Source organism: Heloderma suspectum, chromosome W, assembly GCF_057233095.1.
Source record: "Heloderma suspectum isolate Gila_16-S chromosome W, 16-S_ref, whole genome shotgun sequence".
Taxonomy (NCBI): Eukaryota; Metazoa; Chordata; class Lepidosauria; order Squamata; family Helodermatidae; genus Heloderma; species Heloderma suspectum.
Window position 1 is genome coordinate 53202495 of NC_139475.1, and position 26535 is coordinate 53229029.

At 53.0% G+C, this 26535-nt stretch overlaps 1 protein-coding gene across 1 annotated transcript in view; it reads right to left on the minus strand.

Moving 5' to 3' along the window:
* Positions 1-24886, minus strand: part of LOC146334027 (insulin receptor-like) — a 57137-nt gene extending 32251 nt beyond the window's left edge. Inside the window, exons 1-3 of the mRNA XM_084824900.1 lie at positions 24848-24886; positions 22255-22657; positions 5178-5729 (exon numbers count right to left, since the gene is read on the minus strand). Coding sequence (XP_084681026.1) covers positions 5178-5729; positions 22255-22657; positions 24848-24886 — 994 coding nt within the window. The remainder of the gene's footprint in view (positions 1-5177; positions 5730-22254; positions 22658-24847) is intronic.
* Between the last annotated feature and the right edge of the window lie 1649 nt (positions 24887-26535).

The following is a 26535-nucleotide window of genomic DNA, read 5'->3' on the forward strand; positions in this document are numbered from 1 at the left end:
CAGCCCTGGTTGGCCCTTGGACGGGTGACCGCCTGGGCATCAGGCTTCCTGCATGGAGCAGGGGGTGGGACTGGATGGCCTTGCCGGCCCCTTCCAACCCTATGATTCTACAATCTATGAACCTTCTCGCGCGCATTTCCCCAAGCGCACGCACCGACGGTGCACGTCTCCGAAACGGGCGCATTCTCCTCCCATGGATGAAAGCATATTTGCGCAAATTCCGTGTCCGCAAATCCCACTGCAAGCTCAGGGATGGGCAGCCCGCGGCTGCAGGCGGCCTCCAAGGCCGTGCTCCATCTGGGGGGGCGCGAAATGGGTAAGCCTTGATCAAACATGGAGGCAGATTTCCCGTGCATCCCTGCTTCCAAGGCACCCAGAACTGAGTGCTTTGGCTATTGGGCGGTATAGAAATGAAATGGAATAAAGAAACTGGGGTCCGCAGAGGGGTGTCCAGGAGCACCGCTCTTGGGCCCCACTGGGCTCCCCTTCCCTGGTTTTCATTTTATTTTTTTAAAGGGGTTTTGAAAATATTGTTTTCTGCAAAGTAAGTGCCGGCCTCCAGGGCCATCTTTGTTTCTGCAAAGGCCTCTGGGCCCAGCACCCCTGAGCCTCGCTGGGTTGCTCCTTTGTGGGACGAGGGCTGGAGCTGGAAAACGCGGGCTCAGAAGGGTGGTTCTGAAGCGCGGAACCCACCTCTGCCTTGTCCAGCGGAGTTGGGGGCAGGTCACCTGTCTTTGAGTCCCACTGCTTTGCCTTCTGGGAAAGGGGTGTTCGGTTCCCACAGCATGGCAGCCGTTTTGTGGATGGGCACGCCCCTTCGGCGGCCATTTCGTGAGGGTGCCCGCAACACACGCACAACCTTCCGAATGTGCCCAGTGAGCCAGAACGGGCCTAGAACAAGGGTTCTTTTTAAAGTCACAATATACTATATGCTTTTATAGTAGGAACACAAGAACCTGCCTTATATGGAGTCCGACCCTTGGTCCATCTCACCCAGTCTTATCAACACAGCTACAGGCAGGATTCTTTCCTAGCCCTCCCTGGACATGCTGCTGGGGATCAAATCTGGGACCTTCTGTGTGCAAACCAGGGGCTCCCCCCCCCCCCCCGAGCTACAGCCCCATCTGTACTACATACAAAATACCATATACTTTGGGGGGAACAACATACTAACGATACGTTCGTATGCCAAACGCCTCCAAAAGCTGGCTGTCAGACATACACAGAGGAACTCCCCCAAAGTCCAGGTGGCTGATCTAGTTAAAGTGTTCCAAGCTGTGTGTCAGCTGCTTGTTGTAAAACAAGCGAGGAGGAAAGAGCCGGGGAGGCAGCTGGGGCATGGGAATAAACTCGTGAAAGAGTTGAGCGAGCAATCAAAACCACAGTCCTGGTTTTCGCTCTTCGCGCCGGCCCAAAACACTGGCGAGGGATTTCAAACGGGCAACACGGGAAAGCGCACGCTCGAGCATGACCCAGTGCCGAGCTGTTCCTGAGCTTCCATTGCAAGCCATACACATGCACAGCTTGAGGCGCTGGGTGTGCTTAAGGCGGTCAGCGAGGCCAGCAAATTGTCTGGCAAGGGCGCCGAATAGGCAGGGGTCCGCGCCCAGAGTAAGCCGGCCACGTGCCCCCCCCACCCCCCGCGCACAGGGGAGGCGCTGCCCAGGAGCCTGCGAACAAGGAAATGCCCCCTGGATTCTCCCCTCGAGCTTAGGAACATAGGAAGTTGACTTTGCACTGGCTCGGAGTATTTGCTCACCTAGCCGAGCACTGTTGACTCTGACTGACACCAGCCCTCCCTCTCCCTCAGGTCTTCAGGCCGAGGCCTTTTCCGTCACCGGGCGGAAGATGGCAGGGATTGGGCCAGGGGCCGCCTGCATGTGAGAGCTCCCCAGCTCAGACCCTCTAAAAAAAAAGAAGGCGTGTGGAGAGTTGGACGTAGGGAGCCACCTTGGAAAGGAGCCTTCCGGGCGTGCTTGACTGTACCTTCTTGAGGGTGCGGTCTGGCATGCGAGGGTCAATGAGAAAGATGCTGCCTGGATACGCCCGGAGCCAGGCAGTCACCGGATCCGTGATCTCGGGCAGATCCGTCCTTTTCTCGCATATCTTTGCAGACTGCAAGCCTGTGGGCAGGGACTGCCCTGCTTGACACGAAAGCTGCCCTGGGAGCCACGTGAAAACACTTCCCATAAACACAGGGATGACTCCTGCCAGCGGAAGGGTGCTGTTGCCCTCATGCCCTGCTTGTGGGCATCCCGCAGACGGCTGGTCAGCCACTGCGCGAACAGAATGCTGGACGAGAGGGGCCCTGGCTCTGATCCAGCAGGGCTCTTCCGGGGTTCTCTAGACTGTGGGCCCCAGACCACAGCACATGCAAAGTACTGGCTAGCAAGCCTCACCCAGCCTGCCCAGAGGGGATGCCCTCGGACCTGGCAGGGGCTGTTTCCGGGGCAAGACCACCACACGGCTACCTCTAGGGAGGCTCCATGGCTCAGCGAGGAGAGCCCTTGCTTCCCGAGCTGAAGCTCCCTGGTTCTATCACTGGCACTTCCAGTTTGAAAGGATCTCGGGAAGCAGCTGACGAGAAATGCGTCTCTCTGCCGGGGAGTCCGGAGAGCTGCTGCTGCCAGTCAGTGTCAGATGGACCATGCTAGATGGACCCTGCTAGGTGGACCATGGTAGATGGACCTGGTTAGGTGGACCCTGCTAGGTGGACCCTGCTAGGTGGACCATGGAAGATTGACTCTGCTAGGTGGACTCTGCTAGGTGGACCATGGTAGATGGACCCTGCTAGGTGGACCCATGGTAGATGGACCTGGCTAGGTGGACCCTGCTAGATGGACCCATGGTAGATGGACCCTGCTAGGTGGACCCATGGAAGATGGACCCATGACCTGATATGAGTAGTAGTGTTAGAAGCATTAGTTGTTGCAGTAGTATTCATTACATTTCTATACGGACCGATAGCTGAAGCTTTCTTGGTTGTAGACAAAAATTAAAAACCATTTACATAAAAACAAACAGACAGCACACACAGAGATGACATATCTAAAAACAACCTTAAGCAATCAACGATAAGGTAAATCAATCTAGGACCTGATGAAAATCTCATCATATGCTGCCAAACGCCTGAGAGCAGGCAAAGATCTTAATTCGGCGCCAAAGAGATAACAACCCTGGTGCCAGGCAGGCCTCATCGGAGAGATAATTCCATAACTGGGGAGGCCACCACCTAGAAGGCCAACTTCCTTGTTGTCCCCTTCTGAACCCCCTGAGAGGAGACACCCAGAGGAGGGCCTTGGATGCTGAATGTAGTGTACAGGCAGGTTCACGTTGGGAGAAGTGCTGCCACGTTCCCTTGGCCCCCACCTTCCTCACGCGCACACACACAAAGAGAGGCTTCACTCTCACGCCTTTAATTCACTACCAACCGGTTCATTACAGATGCAAATCCTCGAAGACTCTCAGGTGATGAAGGAATAACAGCGGGGGATCCAAATGGGGGCTACGATGCTGCCAGCAGTTTCAACAGGGGCTTAGAATCATAGAATCATAGAAGAGTAGGGTTGGAAGGGGCTTTTAAGACCATCTAGTCCAACCCCCTGCTCAATGCAGGACTCCAAGTCAGAGCATCCCTGACAGATGGCTGTCCAGCCTCATCTTCAAGGCCTCCAGGGTGTGAGAGCCCACTATCTCCCTAGGTCTTCTCTTCGTAAGGCTAAACAGGCCCAATTCTTTCAGTCTCTCTTTATAGGGCTTTGTGTCCAGTCCCCTGATCATCCTCGTTGCCCTCCTCTGAACCCTCTCCAGCTTGTCTGCATCCTTCTTAAAAGTGCGGTGCCCAGAACCAGACACAGCACTCCAGATGAGGCCTAACAAGGGCTGAGTAGAGGGGAACTCGGATTTCCCGGGATTTGGAAGCTATGCCTCTATCAGTGCAGGCCAAATTAGCACTGGCCTTTTTTGCTGCCACATCACACGGTGGGCTTATCTTCAGCTTGTGATCGACAACACTCCCACGATCCTTCTCTCTAGTAGTGTTGTTGAGCCAAGTCTCCCCCATCTTGTAATCTACAACATTCTTGCTGGCTAGAATAACTGAGGGAGGGAAGCCCCTCCCTTCCAGTGATGCTCCCCTACGTTGACCCTCACGCCTCCCAACCGGGTCGGCTGTCTGAGCTCTGCCGCTAACTTTTCCCGCTTTGCTCTGCGTCGCAGTCTAGCATCCCTAGCATCCCTCAGCCCACACCTTGTGCTCTCCTCCTCCTCCTGGGTTCTCACCAAGGAGGGAGTTAGCGTAACAGGGTGTTAGCATCCGGAGAAGCACGCCTCTCCATGTCTGAACTCGCTCGGGAAGATGCCTCCCCTGGTTCTGGCTGTTCCCCTTTTGAATCTGAACTGCTCGCGATCCCCATATGCTCCAAATCCATCCTGACAGGCGCCCTGTCAGGTATTGACTCATCCCACCTGCCAGTTCCTCAGATCAGGGCCTATTTAACAGTGGATTCAAGTGCGAGTAGTAGACCCCTTCCAACCCTACTATTCTCTGATTCTGTGTGAGAGAGAATCCTCTCTTGGTCTGAGCATTCCTGCCCCCCCCCCCCCCAATGTTCCTTGCCTGAATGGCTTTCCAGACATTCACGAAGCACTATCTAAGCAGCAGCACCCCAGAGGGACTCCACGGGAGATTCCTACAGTGTGGACTCTGAGAGCACAGGAAGAGGCCGGGATGGGAAGAAGCTCCTACTCGCTTTGGAAGGCAGCTGAGGCCTCGGCCAACAGGTCGGGCTAATGCCTCATCGACTGATAACTGGGCCCATCGACCGATTCATTACATCCACACGCACAGTTACCCAAAAGCCGGGCGGCTGGGGGGACGACGGCGTGGCCATCTGGGGAGCCCTGGAGGACTGGATTTGGCCGGTTACTATCACCTGGTCACAGAATCCTAGAAAGCAGGGTTGGAAGGAGCCTACAAGACCCTCAAGTCCAACCCCCTGCTCAAGGCAGGAACCCAGGTCCGAGCATCCCTGGCAGACGGCTGCCCAGCCTCATGTATAAGTAACAAGAGCCATTTCATTGCAGCAGGGTCGCGGCAAGAGCCGGTGGCTCAAAGCCCGGTGCCGTTTGTGATGGCCTGCGCCACCCCCGCCTGCGTTTCCCGCGCCACGCCTCACCTCTCTGACAGTGCTCGTGCGTCCAGCAGCGCTCGTTAAAAATCCCGTTGATCACCGTGGGCGGACAGCTGCTCTTCCCTTGCATGGTCCCCGGACAGACATCTCCGCACTCCTCCTTGTCGTCCTTGTTGGCCACGATGTAGTTATCCTCGACCGAGTCCAAGATCCGGGACCAGTCGATGGTGGACAAGTAGCAGAGCTCGTCGTTCTTCTCAATGCGCACCGCCCCGCGGGTGATGTTCATCAGGTTGTACAGGCCGATCTCCTTCAGGTGAACCATCTCGAAGATGACCAGTGCGTAGTTGAAGAAGAGGCGATTCCCCCGGATGATGGTGAGGTTGGGGAAGAGCTTCTTGAGGCTTTCCAGCCCGTAGACCCGGAAGACCAGCAAGTAGTCCGTGATCATGGTCAGCATGGGGAAGCTGAGGCCACGGAAGTCCTCAGACCTGGTTTTGAACAGGAGCAAGATCTGCAAATGTCCCTCGATCACGGTGCAGTTCTCCAGTGTGCTGAAAAGGGTCAGGTTGTTGCGGATGTCGACACTGTCACAAACTGGGGGAGAGAGAGAGAGAGAATGAGCAACGGGGAGTCTTCCCCAGGGCCAGCCATGTGTTCCTTCTCCAGCTGGCAGGCGCTGCACTGACTCATAGGATCATAGAACAGTAGGGTTGGAAGGGGCCTACAAGACCATCGAGCCCAACCCCCTGCTCAGTGCGGGACTCCAAGTCACAGCGTCCCCATAGAATCATAGAATAGTAGGGTTGGAAGCGGCCTACAAGATCATCGAGCCCAACCTCCTGCTCAGTGCAGGAATCCAAGTCAGAGCGTCCCCATAGAATCATAGGATAGTAGGGTTAGAAGGGGCCTGTGAGACCATCCAGTCCAACCCCCTGCTCAGTGTAGGAGTCCAAGTCAGAGCGTCCCCATAGAATCATAGAATAGTAGGGTTGGAAGCGGCCTACAAGATCATCGAGCCCAACCTCCTGCTCAGTGCAGGAATCCAAGTCAGAGCGTCCCCATAGAATCATAGGATAGTAGGGTTAGAAGGGGCCTGTGAGACCATCCAGTCCAACCCCCTGTTCAGTGCAGGAGTCCAAGTCAGAGCGTCCCCATAGAATCATAGAATAGTAGGGTTGGAAGCGGCCTACAAGATCATCGAGTCCAACCCCTTGCTCAACCCCCTGACTCCAGTGGGTCAGCTGGCTGGGAATGATGTATTTGCCACCCAACACATTTGGGGGGTGCCAGGTTGGGGAGGCTGACCTAAGGGGTAGCTTTCTGGTGCAGCTCGAGGCCAGCAAGCCATTCCGCCCACACAAAACGTACAGTCAAGATCGCACAGTCATTTTGTTTCCAAAACTGGGTTCTCACTTATATAGCACCAGCCACTGAATTCAATTCACACAAATGAGTGAATGGCGGTGGTGTTGGGGGATTAAGCCTTCGACCCCCCGGCCTTTGACCTATGGTGTCACACAGGGTTCTCTCTTGTCCCCCATCCCCCCCGTTATCAATATTGAAATGTGGAATGTTTATTTGAAATGTGGCATATCATCATCATCATGTGTATTATTATTTTCAGTTATTTACTGAAAAATGGCAGGCACCATGGCATATAATTATAATAATAATAATAATAATCCTGAGTATTATTATATTCAGTTATTTACTGAGAAATGGTAGGCACCATAGCGTATAATAATAATTAATAATATTCATAATCTGTATTATTATATTCAGTTATTTACTGAGAAATGGTAGGCACTATGGCATATAATAATAATAATTAATCATCATAATCTGTATTCATAGAATAGTAGGGTTGGAAGGGGCCTACAAGGCCATTGAGTCCAACCCCATGCTCAGTACAGGAATCCAATTATTATAGTCAGTTATTGCTGAGAAATGGGAGGCACCATGGCATACAATAATAATAATTAATAATAATCATAATGTGTATTATTATATTCAGTTATTTGCTGAGAAATGGGAGGCACCATGGCATACAATAATAATAATAAATAATCATAATAATCTGTATTATTATATTCAGTTATTTGCTGAGAAATGGGAGGCACCATGGCATATAATAATAATTAATAATAATCATAATGTGTATTATTATATTCATTTATTTTCTGCAAAATGGCACACACCATTTTGTGACTTGCTGGCATAAAAAGAACACAAGGAGGACCCCATCTAAATGTGATTTTGACGCCGTTTAATTTTCCGTGGAGGGATTCATTATTTGTAAAGTATTGGGTTTGTTCACTGATCTCCTCCTTCATCACTCTTTTTCATTATTCCTTGTAATACTGGCATTTTTGACTGCAATGATGAAATAAAGGGGGGGGGGGAAGAAAAATAGTCCTGGGCCCTTTCAGCAGTAGAGTCCAAAGGGCGAATCCATGGAATGCAAAAACAAGCTTCTGCACACTCGCAATGCTTCTTTTTGGTGTGTGGGGGGCATCATCTGTTGTTCCCCCATACCCACACTCCCCATCTCTTGTGTAGGAATCAGGATCCCTCCACGTCAGGCTGAGATGCATTTGGAATCAATGTCGTTCTCGGGAGCGGATGAGTGCCCAATAAGGGACGGACAACCAATCCGCCTGTTCTCAGAGTGCGCAATGACACTGGCGCATGATCGTCGCCTTGCCTCTGCCGCCCTCAACCTGGCGCCCTCCGGATGCGCTGGACTGCAGCTCCCATCACCCACAGATGCTGGGAGCTGCAGTCCAGCAGGCTGCCTCCCTTTGTGGCTCGCCTCATTCACGCCAGACCCCTGTGGGCGTGCCTGGCCTGGCACAGCTGCACCTGCTCTTCTGCGCCGCACAATGCAATCCCGTTTAGGCACATCACTCTGGGGCAGATGATGGTGCTTTCAATCAGGCTGGCAACCCTCCCAGTCTCACGAGAAGTTGCCCACGCTCAAGATCCGCCCCTTGCAGGGCTTGCCGGCAATCCAGTAGCCGAGCAGAAGCTCTTGCCCTTGCTGTTTCCGAAACATATGTGCCCCGAGGGCGCAAGGATGCGGTTACTCATGTGTTAAGCACCAGCTGGTGGTTAGCAGACAATTTGGTATATACACAGACACTGCCCACTGGTCTCAGCACAAACACGGACTAGTCATAAGTGGGGAACGACAACAACATGGGCTCTGGGCGTCCTCAAATCATTATGTTCGCACCAGAGGAAATCACCACAATCACAATTACTTGGATGCACGGCAGTCGAGGTGAAGTGTGCAGTTCAGACCATAATTCTGTGGTGCCGTGTGGGGTTACAGCCGTTCCGTAAGCAAAACCACGGGGGCTCGGAGCGCACGAGCCCTGAAGCAGCAAGATTGCCCGGAAAACACGCCGGGGGAGCTCTGACAGGAGTTTTAACGCCTCCTGTGCGGCTGAACAACTCGGGTTCCTGCACGGAGCGGGGGGCCCGACTCGACGGTCTCGCAGGCCCCTTCCAACCCTACGGCTCCAGGATCCATCCTTCCACGAGACACCGTTGGTTCCTAACGGAACAGCGCCCACAGTCCATCTTTCTGCACGTGGATCCCTTGCCCTCGCCTCCCCCAACACGATGGGAGTCGCGGCCTGACCCATCTGAAGGGCACCGCTTTGGGGGAAGCTGCCTGACACGTCGAGGTGGCTGGCGCTTTCGTGGCCATGTGTCCGCAGCATAGCAGCAAATCGAAAGCTGCTATGTGACAGCTACGGGGTTGCTGCCTTCCTACAGACCAAAGTGCCCTGCGGCCATTGGGGCAGTTTCCCGGCAGCAAGGGGAGGGGGGCTTGGCGGCCTGCCTCTGCCCCACTCGTCTCTGGGAATGCAGCCCCATGCTGATGCTTTCCTAGAAGCCAGCAACATTGATGTGCTGCCTTCCCTGTGGCTGGAGCAGAGCACCGTTGGATCCACTCTGGGCCTCAACCCGTCTCAGCCTTAACGCAAGGCTCCGCCCAGGGGGGACTAGCCAAGGGTCACACGCTGTGGCTGCAGGCTTCCTTGGGCGCAAAGCCCAACAGAAGGCACTCGTGGCTGGACCAAGCAAGGTAGCACCCCTCCTACCCCACTCAAATCGCCCCAGAGGCAAGGAGGCTGTGCTATTATCATCATCATCATCATCATCATCATCATCAATATCCCGCCTTTCCCCCAATACTGGGACTCATGGCGGCTTTGCAGCCTTCAAACGGATGCAGTTCAAACCTAGAAATCGAAATGGAGATGCAAGCGCACAAAAGCTAAAACCATAATGAGATCGGCCATCTTGAAACTGCAAAAAGATCGAGACGTTAGGAGGCGCCAAGAAAAACAGTATCCGTCCGTCACATTTTCACAGGTCCAGACGAGCAATCCCCAAAGGCCTGCTGGAACAACGGCGTTTCCCCGTGCCTATGGAAGCATATCAAGGAGGGTGCCCCGCTCGGCTCCCTGGGAAGGGAGTTCCAGAGCCTTGGGGCAGCCACTGAGAAGGCCCTCTCCCACGTTTCTAGAAGCGGAAGGGCAGGTGACCCGTGTGGGTACCTTCCTCCCCGCTGCAAGCACGGGGAGGAAGGTACCTCTGAGGATGGCAAGGCGAGCTCCGGAGACGCCTCCTGGTGTCACTGAAATACGAGAGCAATTTTATGACTAATCGTTTCAGACCTATTAATTATACATCAAAATATGAACCTGGGAAAGCTACTGTGAGATCTGGAACGGTGCGGTTGCTCAACAGGATTCTTTTGGCAAGGCCGCCCCAGTTGCCTCGCAAATCGTCAGTGCAATTTTTTGCCCGTTTTGAAAGCAGCAGGCCATGCGTTGTGTGCCTTTGAAAACGACGGTGAAAAGGCCTCTCAATTTAAACATTGGCCAGTACTGCTTTGCCCCAACCTGGTTCTTATACTTATGAGCATTCATCCATCGGGGATGCTCTGACTTGGATTCCTGCACTGAGCAGGGGGTTGGACTGGATGGTCTTACAGGCCCCTTCCAACCCTGCCCTTCTGTGATTCTATGAACATGGCAGCATCTTTCAGCTTACAGCTCTTCATGCCAGCAACTAGGCCTTTGGAGAGGCACTTCAGCATTTTAAAATGGGGGGAAAGCTGCCTGGAAGCCAGGGAATCCCCCCACAATTGGTGGTTGGGGGGAGGGGCGTGGCCAGCCGTGGAATCCCGAAGGGCTGAATGGGGTTCCTAGGAGGGCCGGGTGTGGCCCCTGAAGTGAAGTTCTGCACCCCTGGTTTACACAGCGAGACTGACCGTGCAAGGAAAAACGGGGGCGGCCATGCAGCAGATGAGTGGACCCCTGGGCAGAGCAAGCGGCTGCATGCCTGCAACTGAAGCAACCCCACTGCTCCCAACCTTCCAGAAAGCCATGCTGCAGGAGCGGGAAGATGGGGGAGAAATGGGGCTCTGGAGCACCAGAGCTGGGAGCCACAGGAAGAGCAGCTGGCCAAGGAGAAGCCTTGGGTGGCAAATGCTCCCCTGGCTAGAGAAAGGAAGATTATCCCAAGTGCGCATTTTCCTCAAGGGTCTGTTTGTCAACAGTTGCACTACAGCATTTGAGGTGAACAGATCAGTCTAACCTCCTTCTTGGCTTTACTGGGCTCTTTTTTTAAAGGAATAAAAGCAAGGAAGACCAGAAACAAGTTTGGCACTGGATTTGGGGGCATAAAAGAAAAGGCGTGTGGATTCTCAAGGAGGGTCAGGATGGCTACCAAGAAATCCGAGTGAGAATGGACCATTCCAGTCCGGCCTTAGATCAATCTTACCCACCCAACCCGGCGCCCTCCAGATCTGTTGGACGACAACACCCACAATCCTCAGCCAGGGGACCTGGAGGGTACCAGGTTGGGGAAGCCTGAGCAACTTCTACCCAAACTCTCTCCTCTGTGCATCTACTAAAAGTCCAGGGGCCTTGTCGGCCTGCTCAGCTCAGAACAAAACAGGCAGATTGCAGAGCCCTTGCTTTGCATGCAAGAAGTTCAAAGTTTGATCTCTGGCATCTCCAGGTGAGTGGAAAACCCACATTGCCCGAGAGTCGCGGCTAGCCAGAGTCAAGAACGCTGGGCTTCATGGTCCAATGCAGCAGATTGAAGACGGGTATGTATGGTTAAAAAATTAAGTAGGTCCCATGCTGCCCACTGCAGCCCTGGGGTGAGTGGGTCCCCCATCTGAAAAGGCTACAGACAACGAGACCCTCTTAAACATCCCTAGAAGATCTCAAGCCTCAAGGGGGAACAGGACGACTACTTCCCCAGGAAGTCATAGTTCCCCCTCCTCTTCAAAGGGGATTTCCTAATTTGCAAGAGACTTCCTGAGATTCTCTTCGCCACCTGTGGCATGTGACCGCTTTTTGGTATTTTTAAAACTCGGCACAATAAAAAAAGGGAAATGAAGATGTTTGTGGGACCTCACTTGGCAGCCAGAAGCCCCTTAGGAGCATGACTATCAGTTCCAGAACATCGCTGCTATATATAACTAGGCGAAAGAACGCTCCGGTTTAAGCAAAGCAGCAAATGAAGTGTTTGGGAAGGGATGTTTTGTACAAGAAAAAGATTCCCCCCACTTCTGCAGCATACGAGTTCCAAACTGTCTTGATTTTGACTTCCTGGATGAAGCGGGGGGGAAAGAGATGAAAGATAAAGCACTCTAGGAGATGACAATCGCATACTGGTGTGCAGAGAGCCTAGAGATGTGAAGGCCCAGAAAAAAAACGGGGAAATTCATGAAAAAAACAGGTCCCATCCCCCCCAAATATAACAGCTTTGGATTATGAAATATTTAAGAATTTAAGACAAACTCCCCAGCCTTTAGTCCCCCCAAAATGATTTCTAAAAAACCACGTAATAAGAACGCTTTTCTAGAAAGACTAGAGACATAAAATATCTGGAAATAACGAAGCCATGGGGAAAAATATGTTTAATCCTCTCTGTAAGAGTCCCAGCAGAATTGGTCCTTTCATTTCTTATTAAAATTACCGATCTAAAGTATATTTTACTGATAGACACTTTTGCTCAGTTTCCCAACATGAGAGTAAAATCACCATTGTGCATTCTTAGGTTTTGCTCTGTAGAGTTCTGCGTTTCTGATGCTGATTAATCCATTCAGACAATAATTCCAGATTTACTAGCCGAGTTCATGTTTAAAAGTTTTAAAATACTATGACGATTTTATGAGCAAACTAGGTCATATCTAAAATAACTTCGGGGACAGAAAGGCTGCTTTATGGTCCTAAAGCAGCCCTCCCCAAGCTGGCACCCTCCGGATGTTTTGGACTACAGTGCCCAGCATTCCTGGCCCTTGGCCATGCTGCCTGAGGCTGATGGGAGCTGAAGTCCACACTATCTGGAGGGCATCAAGTCAGGGAAGGTGATCTTAAAGCAACAAAGGGACTTTAAATCTGTACAGAGTGCTAAAAAAATCACGATGGCTTATTTTTCGATTTTGAAAAAAATCCCCATTTTTCCGGGGGACAATTTTTTCCCCCATGGCCTCAAAATTCCCAGAAATTTTACATCTCTAGGAGAGTGATGTCTTCTCGACAGCACAAAACAGCAAAGCAGAAGCCCAGAAGTAGAAGGAGCCCAAAGCCACGGAGTCCAACTCCAAGGGGGAGGACACCCCCCCAATGAGCCAAACCCATGCAAAGAACGGGTGTAGCAGCAATATCCCTGCAGACCTAACAGCTCCAGATGATGTGAACTCCAGAACTCCCCCTTCAAAGATCGGAATGGGGGGGTAACCCCCCCTCTTCCACCTGCTCGTGCCACACAGAAAATTGGGACGGTGAGCCCCAGACAACTGCATCCCATGGCACCCTGCTCTCGCACCGGCAACGAGGAAGACTCCAGAAGTCCCCAGAATGCATGATTCCAAAAAAGGTGGGGTGGGGGGAGAAGCCGAGCAGCTTATGTAAGCGAGCTTGGTAGCATACCCTTGAGGTATCAGAGAGTGAAGTCAAAGCCCTGGGGCAATTCTGGCATGCACGAGCATTTTACAGTAAACCATGTGGGAAAAACCCGTCAAGACTCCAGTGGGGTTTGCACCGAACAGGAGAGAGGCCTGCAAGCCGCCGACGGGAGAGCGGTGTTGATACCGCTAACCCGGGAGTGCCTCTAGGGGCAGCGTGTCCCGAGGGGTCGCTTTTTCGTTTCCTCGCTTTTTACAAAAATATCTGGCAGCAAGGTTTCAACAGCTCAGCTCGCAACGAATATTTATTTATTTATTTTTATTATTGCATTTATATCCCACCTTTTTTCCTCTTGCAAGGAACCCAAGGCGGCTTACATTATCCTCCTCCTCTCCATTTTATCCTCACAACAACAACCCTGTGAGGTAAGTTGGGCTGAGAGTGTGTGACTGGCCCAAAGTCACCCAGTGAGCTTCCATGGCCGAGTGGGGGTAGAACCCGGATCTCCCAGCTCCCAGTCCAACACTCTTGCCACTACACCACACTGGCTCATTTGAATATTGTCAAATGAAGCGGCACATCCTTCAGCTCATTCTGGTGAAACCAGGGCAAGTTCCCTCAAAAGCCAAAATGCTGACAAAGCCCAAAACAACATAAAATAATACTTGGCAGGAGGAAGGGAAAATGAGCCATCTACCCACTCCCTTTGACTGTCCCCCCCCCATGCAGCAAACATTTGCCTTCCTGCTAAACAATCCTGCGAAGTACTGAGAATACGCCGCCGCGAAGTGAAAAGCCAACCATCAGCCACAAAATTTTTGAGGGAGCGGCTGTCTGACAGTTCAAAAAAATCTATTTCCCCCCACAGTCGACTGTCTCAGCAGTTAGGACCCAAATGTTACTGGAAGAAATGTCAGCTTAATTTCAAGTCGGGATCCGTCAGGACTCTTCCACGTAACGCTTGTAAACAAGGGTTCTCAGAAGGTGTTTGGGGTTTTGGAAACGTTTCACCGGATTCTACCCGAGGTTCTGTCCGAAGCTTCGCTTTTATAGAACGTTGTTCACGACGCTGGCCATTTATACACCATGGATTTCGACTCGGGGGCACCAGAGTGGCGCCGGGGTTCCTACAGAAAAGTCAGCATTTGCTTGGGGCAGGAACGGAACACAGAACCCCAACACGGAGCACGAAACCGAAGCGGGCTAATTGAAAACTGCCTTCCCATTGCAGGCCACCACTCAGAGAAGCCACAGTAGCCAACCCTCCGCTTTTGTGATACTTCTGCTTCGAAAACTTCTGCCTGGCTTAGTCACCAATATTTCCAACCTCCAAAACACCCCCCCAAATATGATTGGGGTTGACTCTGTGCTATGCTAAGAAGAAGAGATCATTTTGTACTCAGCGGCTTGCTGTCGTACAGCCGCCCCCAATCTGGCCCCCTCCAAACGTGCTGGACTGCAACCCCGGTTGGCCGTGCTGGCTGGGGATGATGGGGATCGCAGTCCAACACATCGGGAGGGCTCCAGGCTGGGGAAAGCGGCTATGAAGCCTGGCTGGAGCGGGGCGAGTGTGTGAGGGACCAACAAAGAGAACCCTCAAAATGGGAGCTTCGCTTTTTCTTGGCACAACCCGAGCTCCGGAATACCACCCTGCACTTTGCATAAAAGAGCGCTAGCACAAACCCCTGGCAACGGGCCGCTACAACTCTATTTTATATATAGCCAGCTACGGATATATAGACATGGATGGTACAATTATACCCCTTCGCATTCCAAATGCCACATTGAAGAGAAACCGTTTTAGAACCTGATGCATCAGGCAATTGAGAACACATGTTTTTTGGGGGGGTGAGGCCCCATTTCAAAATATTTGTGGGGAGACATCAAAAGGTGGTCGAACCCAAACCATCCCGCTAAGTGTAGAAAAACAGAAGTCATCCTTCAAGAGAAACACTTCAACATCTGATGCGAAATGTAATTTGGATGCACACGTACGCAAATCCAGAGAGGATATTCTGCCTGAATTGGAGACAAAGCCACTTGGCTCACGAGGAATCCCCTTGTTGAAGGATTCTGAAGTGGCAAAAGAACTGCAGCCTCGTCAACTTCAAAGGCCCCTATCCAGGTTATGAACTCAAATGAAAAGAAGACTCAGAGATCTTCAGCTCTGTTCTTCCTGCCCTTTAATTAATTAATTAATTAAATTTCTTAATCACCCATCTGGCCGGTCACCCGGCCACTCTGGGCGATGTACAATAAGACAACAGCTTAAAACGATAAAATTTCACATTAAAACATCGTATTTCTAAAAATACCCGAACCCACCCCAAATGCCTGCCTGAACAGCCATGGTTTTAATGCGAGGCGGAAGCTCATGAAAGAGGGGGCATGGCAGAGTTCCCTAAGGAGGGCATTTCACAGAGTGAGGGCCACCACAGAGAAGGCCCTGTCCCTCATCCTCCCCAGCCTAGCTGTCCTGGCTGATGGGACAGAGAGAAGGCCGTCCAAGGCAAATCTTGTTGAGCGGCCTCTCTGGTGTCGCTCCTTGGCTGGGCCAGAACCGTATAGGGTTTGAAAGGTCAAAACCAATACCTTGAATTTGGCCCGGAAAACAACTGGTGACCAGTGCAACTCCTTCAGCACTGGAGTGATGTGATCCCGCCAGCGGCTGCCTTTAAAAAACTTGCCATCTTGAACAGGAGCCCTCCCCTGTGTGAAAACCCACACTTGTAGCGTTGTGAAAACAGCCTCCAAATTAAATTCACAGAGGCTCTCAAGGAATGCATTTTCCAAACAGCTTCGGGCCTGCCGGAAACGGCCAAACACATTTCTCGGACCGATGGCCTCGTTTTTCGAAACACAACACACACACAAACAGAACGAGGGAGGTGGGCAAGGGGAAGATTCGACACCTACCACCAGTAAAATAATGAAAACGCTGCAGCGCATACTGGGTAACTCAAGCTGCTTGTTAGCGTTGCAATGCCTAGATGCTTCTAAACCAATCCGACCCTCATAACGGGCACTGGATGGGCACGCTGCCTGGATTCATGCCTCCCCGGATGCTGAGATAGACGCTGGGAAAACTGGCCCTTCTAAAAGATTTCTCGCAATATTCCGACGAAATACCGCAACTGAAAGGAGGCAGGCCTCTGACCAGGACACATACACGCCTCCCACAGTTTACAGACTGAACAAACTGTTACAGCTCGGGACCAAATAAACACACGCCACTACGAGGCCTAGAGTAAACAGGCAGGGTTCCAGGATTAGTCACCTCTGGGGCACAGCTTGCTGACACGCAGTGACAGGAGAAAGCAAATCTGTCTTCCGCTTCGCGGGGACGGAGTAGCAGCCTCCTTTCTAAAGGCAGCCAAGCCAGCCGAGGGAGAGCGAGTGGCACCCGGCAGAACATGCTGTCGAGGCAAAAGCATTCGGACAGAATAGTAGGATAGAATAGTGTAGTAGGGTTGGAAGGGGCCTATGAGACCGTCGAGTCCAACCCCCAGCTCAATCATAGAATCACAGAATAGTAGGGTTGGAAGGGGCCTACAAGGCCATCAAGTCCAACCCCTCAGGGCTAAAATGTGTGGGCCCCGGGACGTTGGTGGGGGCCGGCCCTCACATCATGAGCTGTCTTTTATTTTTATTTAATGCAGGAATCTAAGTCAAATCATCCCTGACAGGTGGCTGTCCAGCCTCATCTTGAATGCCCCCAGTGTGGGAGAGCCCACCACCTCCCTAGCTAATTGGTTCCATTGTTGCATCGCTCTAACAGGGCAACCTGTGGCCTCCGAACGTTTGAGACTTCAGTTCCCAGGACCATTGGCCATGTTGGTTGGGGCTGGTGGGCGGTGAAGTCCAAAACGTCTAGAGGGCACCAGGTCGAGGGAGGTTAGGTCAGGGGTGGAAGGAAACTGCCTTTCCCCGGGGAAACTGAATATACAGAGTATTTCAAGGAAAGGGGGTTGTTTACGTGGAGGGAAGCGTGGTCAATCAACAGAGTGGCCGTGTTCTGTGTTAAAAATAACGATAACTGTTTGTAGCAGAGCAGAAACAAATCCGTCCAAGACCGAGACCACATTGGGGTGCTTTTCGCAATACACGGAACTGTCTTTATTAAAAAAAAAAATATCCGAGATCCGTCGTGCCCAACGTCTTACGTGCAAAGGGGGATGTTCCACACAGCCTCTTTCAAGCGATTCCATCCAGCCAACGGGCCTTTTAAAAGAAAACGCCATTCTTAAAAAAAAAAACGCTCACACCTTTTGTTCATTCTGCATTGCTCAGCTGGTGTCTTCGCTAGAGGCGAGTCACGTGTTTTGCTTTCCCAGCTTTATTTACCTTCTTTGCTTGCTAAAATTTCGACATTTGCAGGTGCTTCCCAGAGGTTAGAGAACGCATCGCCTTGAATAACTGCCGTTTGTTTCCAATTCAATACAGTGTCGATTATTAGCATGAAAGGACACCCTCGTATTTACTCACCAGGTCCTTGGGATATCTGCAGGGTGAACAGGGTGGGGAGTAAAGACAACCCCATAAAGCTACGGAAGCCCCTTACTCTTATCCCCAAACGCAGACACTATCTTTACGCACCCCAATCAAATACTCGACATAAAAGACGACATTAAAAAAATAAATAAAGCCAAGGACAGCCTCACCTCCACTAGTGTGCTCCAGACCTCATAAGACAGCCTCCCCAAACTGGTGCCCTCCAGATGTTTTGGACTGCAACTCCCAGCATTCCTGACCATCAGCCATGTTGGCCGAGGCTGACGGGTGTTGGGAGTCCAAGCAACTGAGTTGGGAAAGACTGCCGTCGGACAATCCAAGAGCATCACAGATGTGTAAACACACATGAACACAGGAGATACACAGGAGCACACAGCAACTGAACACAGGAGACACACAGGAACACAGCAAACACACAGGAGAGCCAGGCGCTGTACAAACACTGCAAAAGAGGGGGGACCCCCTAACAAGAGCGGGGCATCCCCTAAAAGAGAAGCGGGCCGAGGGGGAATAGGATCGCACCTTTCCAGTCCCCAAAGGGGACTGGAAAGTGGGCCGCACACAACCTCAACAGTCTTGAGGACAGGAAAGAACAGGCTGAAGTTACAGGACAGCAGATTTCGGCGGAACATCAAGAAAACCTTCTTAGCGGTCAGAGCCATGGGACCAACTGCCTAGGGAGGTGGTGGGTGCTCCCTGCCCCTGGAGGTCTCCAAGCGGTCAGAGCCATGGGACCAACTGCCTAGGGAAGTGGTGGGCGCTCTGTCCCTGGAGGTCTTCAAGCAGAGACTGGAGAGTCATCCTTTCATCTGGATTCCTGCACTGAACCGGGGTGTGAGACTTGTTGGCCTAAATGGCCCCTTCCAGCTCTAGGATTCTATGCAATCCCCTAGGAACCGTAGAACAGGAGGTGGGGGGGGGCAGTCTGGACCCTTCCAGTTCCACAGGGCCCCATATAACGGACTCCCACCCACCCAGGAGGTCAATACAGACTGAGTCTGAGCTGCATCCCCATATGGCCACAGGACAAAACCTCCACGCTTCCCCCCCATCTAGGAGCCACCTTGCTCTCCCACTTGCAAAACGGGGGCCACACAGAAACCTTCCACCATTCTGTAGGATGACCAGAGGCAAAACGGGGGCCACATAGAAAGCTTGACTAGGGGGAGTAACTGCCCCTTGCCCAGCTTGGAGCGGCAGCAGAGGAGAGATTTGGCATGAGGGCTGTGGTGAGAGGATCCCGGGGGTCCGGCAAGACTGGGAGAAAAAGGGCCCTGCTGCCCTCGGCGCCGTGGCCAGCTGCCTCCCAGCACGCTCCTCTCGGCTTCCCCCTCCAGAGGAGGAGGAGAAGCCGAGGAAAACTGTGGCAACGCTACGGATGTGGCCTAGCTGAAGTCAGGGCATGGCCTGCGACCATCAAGTGCCCCGCGAGCGACGGGGAAGCGGCAGAGGGGTGGGCCTCGGCCTCTTCCCGTGCTCGGCATGCAAAACGAAAGCTCCCGAGCATAGGAACGGCCCCTTCTGGCTGCAAATTGCCACGTAGGTCACTGCCTCCAAGACATTATTAGCGATAACAGGCGCAAGGATACTCAGCCAGACTCTCATCTAAGACAGGCTAATAATGATAATCATCATCATCATCATCATCATCAATCTGACAACAGCAACGGGTGTCTGGAGTGGAGAGCACTGCAATGCCCATATGCGAGCGAGCGCCCTGGAAGAAGCATGGAACTGAAATGCCATTCAAAGACATCCTTTTGAAGCACAACCCTATGCATCGTGGGACAGAAAAGAAGTCCTACAACTCCCAGCATTCGCCAGCCAGCGTGGGATTTCTTTGCCGCCTAAACATGCACAGGATCGGGCCTTAAGAGCAGCCCAAGCACACACAAGCGTGTCTGATAGCAGTTTCGATTACTTATATAGTGGTGAGAGTGTTGGGCTGGGACTCGGGAGATCCGGGTTCGAGTCCCCGCTCGGCCACGGCAGCTCCCTGGGTGACTTTGGGCAGTCACAGACTCTCAGCCCAACCCAACAGGGTTGTTGTGAGGATAAAATGGAGGAGGAGGAGGACTATGTATGCTGCCTTGGGTTCCTTGAGGAGGAAAAAAGGCAGGCTAGAAATGCAATAAATACATAAATAAATTAGACATACAACCCTAATCAAAAGCAAGGCACTCCTCTCTCGTTCCGCTCATTAAATGCAATAAATACATAATAAATTAGACATACAACCCTAATCAAAAGCAAGGCACTCCTCTTTCATTCCGCTCGCTCGTTTCAGCGAGGGAAATTATGCACAGGCTTTAAAAGAAAAATTTTTTTTTTTAAAGGAGCGTTTAAAGGGTTCTTCCCTTTGACTGGATTGCACTCATACACTCTGCTCTTCCGCAAGATGGGGATCATCTGGATGCCAATATTGCTCATGCGATCGATATTGTTCGCACGAGTCAATGCGCAAGAAGGATTGTTGGAGAACATATTGTTGGGTTGGGCGAGGGCCGATAAACTGACGCTCCATCCAGACGAGACTGGGATACTGTGGGTGGGCAGTTCTCCTGCCTGGATGGAGGGTGCTCAACCTCTTCTGAATGGGGTTCTACTCCCCCTGAAGGAGCAGGTCCGAGCTTGGGGGTCCTCCTAGACCCATCTTTGTGGCTCAGGTGGCCTCAGTGGCGCGGAGTGCCCAAGTTTGGTGGCAATGAAGCCCCCCGTACGCCCCTTTCAGCATCTAAGGTCCTCCTCCGGGCACCCCCTCTGAGGGAAGCCAGGAAGGTGGCAGCAAGGGAGAGGGCCTTCTCAGTGGTGGCCCCCCAGCTGTGGAACGAGCTCCCCAATGAGGTCGTTCCACAGATCTTTTCAGCGCCAGGTGAAGCCCGCTCTCTTTTCCCAGGCCTCTGGCAGCACCTGCAGAGTTTTAATCGGCCCGGGATGTGCCTTTCGCAACGACCGACTGTTCAAAGCTGCGTCGAGTCGGAGGTTCGCTGTGCATATTGGCCGCCCACTTTTACATACATGGCTGTTCAGCTCTGTATGTTGCATTCGACGGCTTCCACCTCGGTAACCCACCCAGAGGGCTTTGGTCACGGGACGGTAGAGAAACGCAAGCAAGAACAACAATAATAGCATGCGGTGGAACCGTAATAAATAATAGTAATATTACACAGTGGAAACGTAATTAATAATAATAATAATAATAATAATAATATTACACAGCGTGACTATTGGCATTAGCCAGGCCCTGGATGAGACCGCTTCGAACGGCTCTGACCTTTCTACAGACAGCACAGTGCAGAAGTACTGCTGAGTAAAGTTGGCGCAAAGGAGGTCCACTCCCAGAGACAAGCATGCTCAGTATTATAATATGATCGATACCCGTAAGTTGCACTTTCTCGGAAGCCGAAAGAGCTCACCGGCCTGGGGCTCCCATCTAAGCCCCGACAAGTAATAACGCTAACAACGCTACATCAACGAATGCAATGGCTATCAATAGCGATTGGAATAATAAGTCGATATAATCACACGCACACACGCGCCTGGGGCCTCATCCGAGCCGCTCCCTAGAAGCCGCGCGGCACAGAAGCGCTACGAAGGGTCACATCTGGATGCACGTGTTCCTTTTTCACGACTCTGGTGGACCGTAGACTCTTCGGAACAAGGCAGGCATTTGGGGAAGAAACCGGCGCATGGCCAAACCAGCAGCCCGTGGGGGGGATCGCGCCCCTCGCTCACCCACCACATGCACAGTGACACACGCCAAGGGGCTTCGCAGCCATGAGATCGGTACCGAACTGTGGTGGTTCGGGTTCAAAGCCCCTCTGGAGCTGCGAGAGATCAGCTCTCCCCCCGCGGCGACAAGAAATGATGCGTCGCTACTCTGGGAGTCCCAGGAAAAGTACTCGGAGGAACTGCTTCCTGAGAACTGAAATCACAGTGCAGCAGTGCTGGAAGGGGCCTACGGATTATCGCCTTTATTGTGATTCTGGAATATTTCGGGACCACTGCCCGCTTTTGCAGCCCCCGAAGCGGTTGACAGCACATTCTAAACGCGATCCGCTGTTGTAAAGCTGCGGGCCCCGTCTCCTCTCCTCTCCTCTCCACGCCCCAGCTCCCGGTTGCAGGGCAGCCAGCGGGCTCGCACAACCGCCGCCTCCCAGCTGGCTGTGTTTGTCTGCCACAACACAAACAAGCGTCTCGTGGGCCCCTCGAAAGGCTCGCAAATTTATGACGGCATCAGCTCCCGCGGAGCAGTCCCGGACTTTGCGTCTGTCATAAACGGGTCAGCCGTGCAGGCGCCACACGACTCTTTGTCAGCAGGCTTTGCGGCCATCTGAACGGGTCAGCCGTGCGGGCGCCACAAGCCTCTTTGCCAGCGGGCTCTGCGGCCATCTGAACGGGTCAGCCGTGCGGGCGCCACAAGCCTCTGCGGCCGTTTCTGCAGCATGCAGCAGGCCCTCACTGTTATGGTGGCACCTCGTAGCGCCAGGCCCTCCGCAACGCACATCAGCGCTAGTGTCATGTCCACGCTGACAACTACTCGCCGCGAGGGGGAGGCCCGCGGGAGCCTTCGGCGCGCCCCGGCCGGGGCCCTCCGGAGGTGCCGGCTTGCAAGCCCATCGCCCCGCCGCACCCGAGGAGGCCTCCCGCGGCCGCGCACTCACCCTTGGCGCGGCTCCAGGCGCCCATCCCGGCCAGGGCCACGGCCAGCGCCAGCGCCGGGCCGGGGCCCGGCCCCATGGCGGCGCGCTCGGGCCCGTCGGGGGCGCTGCGGGCACCGCGTCGACTCGGCCTCGCTGGGCCGCCGGCCGCCGTCCCGTCAGCAGCGCGCGGCGCGGGCGGGCGAGCGAAGGCGCCGCGGGCGCGGGGCGGCGGGCGAGGGGCGGGCCGGGCCGGGTCCGCCTCCGCCGCGCCCCCGCCGGCGGGAAGGGCGGCGCGGAGGCCGGGCGGGGCGCGGAGGACGGCGGCGCGCAGCCCGCGCGGAGGCCGCCGCGGAGGCCCCGCCGCTGCCGCTGCTGCTCGTGTGATTAGGGGCGGCAGCGGCGGAGCCCCCCGTAGGGGCGGCCGCTCGAGGGCGCCGAACGGAGCGCCAGGGGGCACTCATCGTTGCCGCCATGGTGAGAAGCAACAGCGACGGGGCCCTGAATCGTTTTTGATGTTTTAATTTCGGCGACCAGTTGGTTGTGATGTTTGCGGCCCACCCTGAGAGCGTCGGCTATTGGGCAGCACAGAAATGGAAGAAATGCATAATTAGGCGAACTAAGGGGGGTGGCTGCTTGAGGGCTAGTCATTAGTTGCCAGGGATGAACGTTGCTGAGTGTTGCGAAGTTTCTTCGCTGTCCATCGCAAGCTGAAGATGAGCCAGCCCTGTGGCGCGGCTGCAAACAAGGCGAATGCTGGCTTGGGCTGCTGTCGAAGAGGCGCAGCGCCCAAATCCCTGGAGGTGCTGGCTGCCCTCTACTCAGCCCTGGGCAGGCCTCATCTGGGGTGCTGGGTCCGGTTCTGGGCACCACACTTGAAGGAGGCGGCAGACCAGCTGGAGAGGGTTCCGAGGAGGGCAACGCGTTGGATCGGAGCTGGGAACGATGCCCTATGAGGAGCGACTGGAAGAACTGGGCTTGTTTCGCCTGGAGAAGAGAAGACAGGGGAGACAGAGCACTCTTCAAGGACTTGCAAGGCTGCCAGAAAGGGGAAGGCCGGGATCTCTGAACCTGGAGGCATTCGTGTGCAAAACGGGCTCTGTTGGCCTTTTGGCGAAACCAAGATGCCAGTCCTCAAGGCTCTGAATAAAGGGCTGCTTGAAACAGAAACACCGAGAGTGGCCTCGTCCTGAGCCAGACCATCAGTCTTCTGCTAGACACTGCTCAGTGTCTAGCAGAGGCAGTCCAGAGCGTTAAGCCAGGCTCTCTCTCTCTCCAAGGGTGACCTGCATATGCCAAGGATTGCCCCTGGACCAGCTGTGTTACCTAGGGAGGTGGCGGGCTCTCCCACACTGGTGGCATTCAAGATGAGGCTGGACAGCCATCCGTCGGGGATGTTCCGACTTGGAGTCCTGCATTGAGCAGGGGGTTGGACTGGATGGTCTTACAGGCCCCTTCCAACCTTACTTTTCTATGATTCCATAGGGATGCTCTGACTTGGAGTCCTGCCTTGAGCAGGGGGTGGGACTGGATGGTCTTACAGGCCCCTTCCAACCCTACTATTCTATGATTCTATAGGGATGGTCTGACTTAGAGTCCTGCATTGGGCAGGGGGTTGGACTGGATGGTCTTGTGGGCCCCTTCCAACCCTACTATTCTATGATTCTTAGTAGTAATGGAATCATTAACATGGATGAGGATTAGTCATTAAATGCCAATGAGCGGCCGCTTATGCCTTTATTCATTTCTTTTCTGCATTTCTACCAGAAATTGGCCCTCCAGGCATCCAGCAACAACACCCCGATTCAAACAAAATCTTCATCAAAACGTACCCTAAAAACCAATCCATTCAAAACACTGTACAGGGGATAAACGTCACCCAACCCATTAACCCCCCCCCCCCCCCGGCAACAGATCAGTTGAAAGGACTTTTTGGCCTGCTGGCAAACATTTTTAGTAGTAATAACCGATTCGTTAATATGGGCTGCTGGTTGAACACTACTCATTAATTAAGGTGGGGTGGTATATTAGTGGGTGAGGCTTCTACTGCTGAGAGGGAAGAATTGGGGGGGTGGGGGGGGGAGGTTGAGGGATTATCAATTAACCGGCCCATTGGTTAATTGGCAGTTTTGTTAATGACTGCTGTGCAGGGAGGTTCTTTTTACCACAGAGGAGGGTGTGTGTTTTAATTAGTTGGCTAATCGCCCCAGCGTTCCCTGACCAGGGACCCTTGAGAGGCCCTGGACTACACTTCCCATCATTCCCAGGAATGATAGGAGTTGCAGCCCAACACCAATTAACCAATGAGCCAATGCCAATTAACCAATGAGCCGCTTAATTGCCTCTTTAGGGCAACCAGTTGGGGCAAGCTGAGGTGGGCTGTTGTGTTATGTAGGGAATCATGGGTGTCTTGGTGGGGTTTTTTTTGCTGGGAGGGGGAGAAAGAGAAGGGGGGGGACGTAATTGAGATAGAAAAGGGGGTTAATGTATTAATTATTGGCAGCGATGGGACGCGAGGGGCTAATTCAGGAGCGATTCGCGTGAGCAGCCGTGGCTGAGGCAAGTGGTAATTCACTCATAAAGGGAGTACCTGGCCGTTAATTTATTTGTGAATTACCAAGAATAACCAAGGCAGTTTAGGTAGGTGGTTATTCATGAGACCTGTGGAGGATGATGGTGAATCAGTGAGTTGCAGGAGTGGTTAAACAGTTCAGTACAGAAAATATCGCAGAGGGGTGTTAATTTCTTGGTTTTTCACACTGTTTGTTTATTGCATTTTTATCCCACCCCTCAGCCGACAAAGGCCTTTTTTCAGCTACTCAATGACAAGCACCCTCTCGGCGGATTTCAAAGCGCAAAGGACAGAAACGGCAAAATAAAAGTATTATTTGTGGAAACAGCGGCGGGTGCGTGCACGTGGCTGATGGAATAGGTCACTAGTAAAAATATAGGTATATATTAGTATATATACTATACCTGTAGTATAGGTCATTAGTAAAAAAAAAAGCATGACGGGGTTTCTTTAGCAAGAATGGGGGTAAGGCTTTCACGAGAATAGGATGGAAAATAGGTCGTCGTTTGTAATGCAAATACCAAGTACGTTAAATCAGTAATGTATAATTCATAAGCATATGTGTACGTGTAAGCATATGTATTCCTTCCGATATGTGTTCATTTCTTCATTGTGGCAGGTGTGATGTAGCTTAGTTGTTCATTCTGCTACTTACATTCCCTTTTTAGCCCCAGCCCAAGTAAGCTTCTTCGGGTCAATGAACGGGCCTCTCTGCTCACCCCGTGGCTGAAACCAGCCACTGTGCTGGACCTCTGGGGGTCGAAATCGGCGTGCAGAAATTACGGCGAATTTTCCTGATGCGACAAGCGGCATCGGCAGGAGTCTGAGAACACCCCAAAGCGTGGAATGCTTTCCTTCGGCAGGTACGCGGTGCTCTCTCTCTCTCTCCCCCCAAATCCTTCGTTCTCCCCACGGCCTTTGGGCTGTCTCCTAAAATGGGGCCCCACACGCAGTCTTCGGGGCCAAAAAGGTTGCCTGCCGGTCCAAAACCCTCGTTCCACCAAGAACCAAATGTTAACCACGTGCAAACGCCGTCCACTCGCTTTCCTCCCTCCCTCTGTTCTTTCCCCCGTGGCCAGTTTCAGACTGTTTGCTTCTTGGGAGCAGGGGCTGTGTGCTTTTCGTGCATGAAACCCTGTCCATCGATAAAGCACCGTCTGAGTAATACACAACGTAATTATTTCATATCCGTTCAAATGCATAACCTGTTGCAACGCATCGGCTCTGCCCTCCTCCCTTCAAGAGGTTCGGGGCAGAGGGGGCTGTCCACGCCAGTGGTGCGGCGGCTCTCCAGGGCTTCGGGCGGAGACGGGTGAAGCAGGGCTTCGGGCGGAGATGGGGGTGGACTGGATGGCCTTGTAGAACCCTTCCCATCCTGATTCTATAATCTTGAAATCGGCAGTGTGGGCTGGATGAGCCTGATCTCAGAAGCTCAGCCCTGGTTAGCACTTGGATGGGAGACCGCCTGGGACTCCGGCTTCCTGCATGGAGCAGGGGGTTGGGCTGGATGGCCTTGGAGGCCCCTTCCCACCCTATGATTCTCCAGCCCTGCTGCCCTGGACATTTCTCCCCCCTCCCACCCCAATTCCTGCTGCCCTGGACGTTTCCCGGTCGCTCCTGCTGCACGGACAGAGAAGCGGCCTCTATTAACTACTCCCAGGAATGCGCGCGCCTGGCCATAAACCGTACATGACTGCACTGCCCCATGACCACCCGTCCAGAATGCCGGGCTT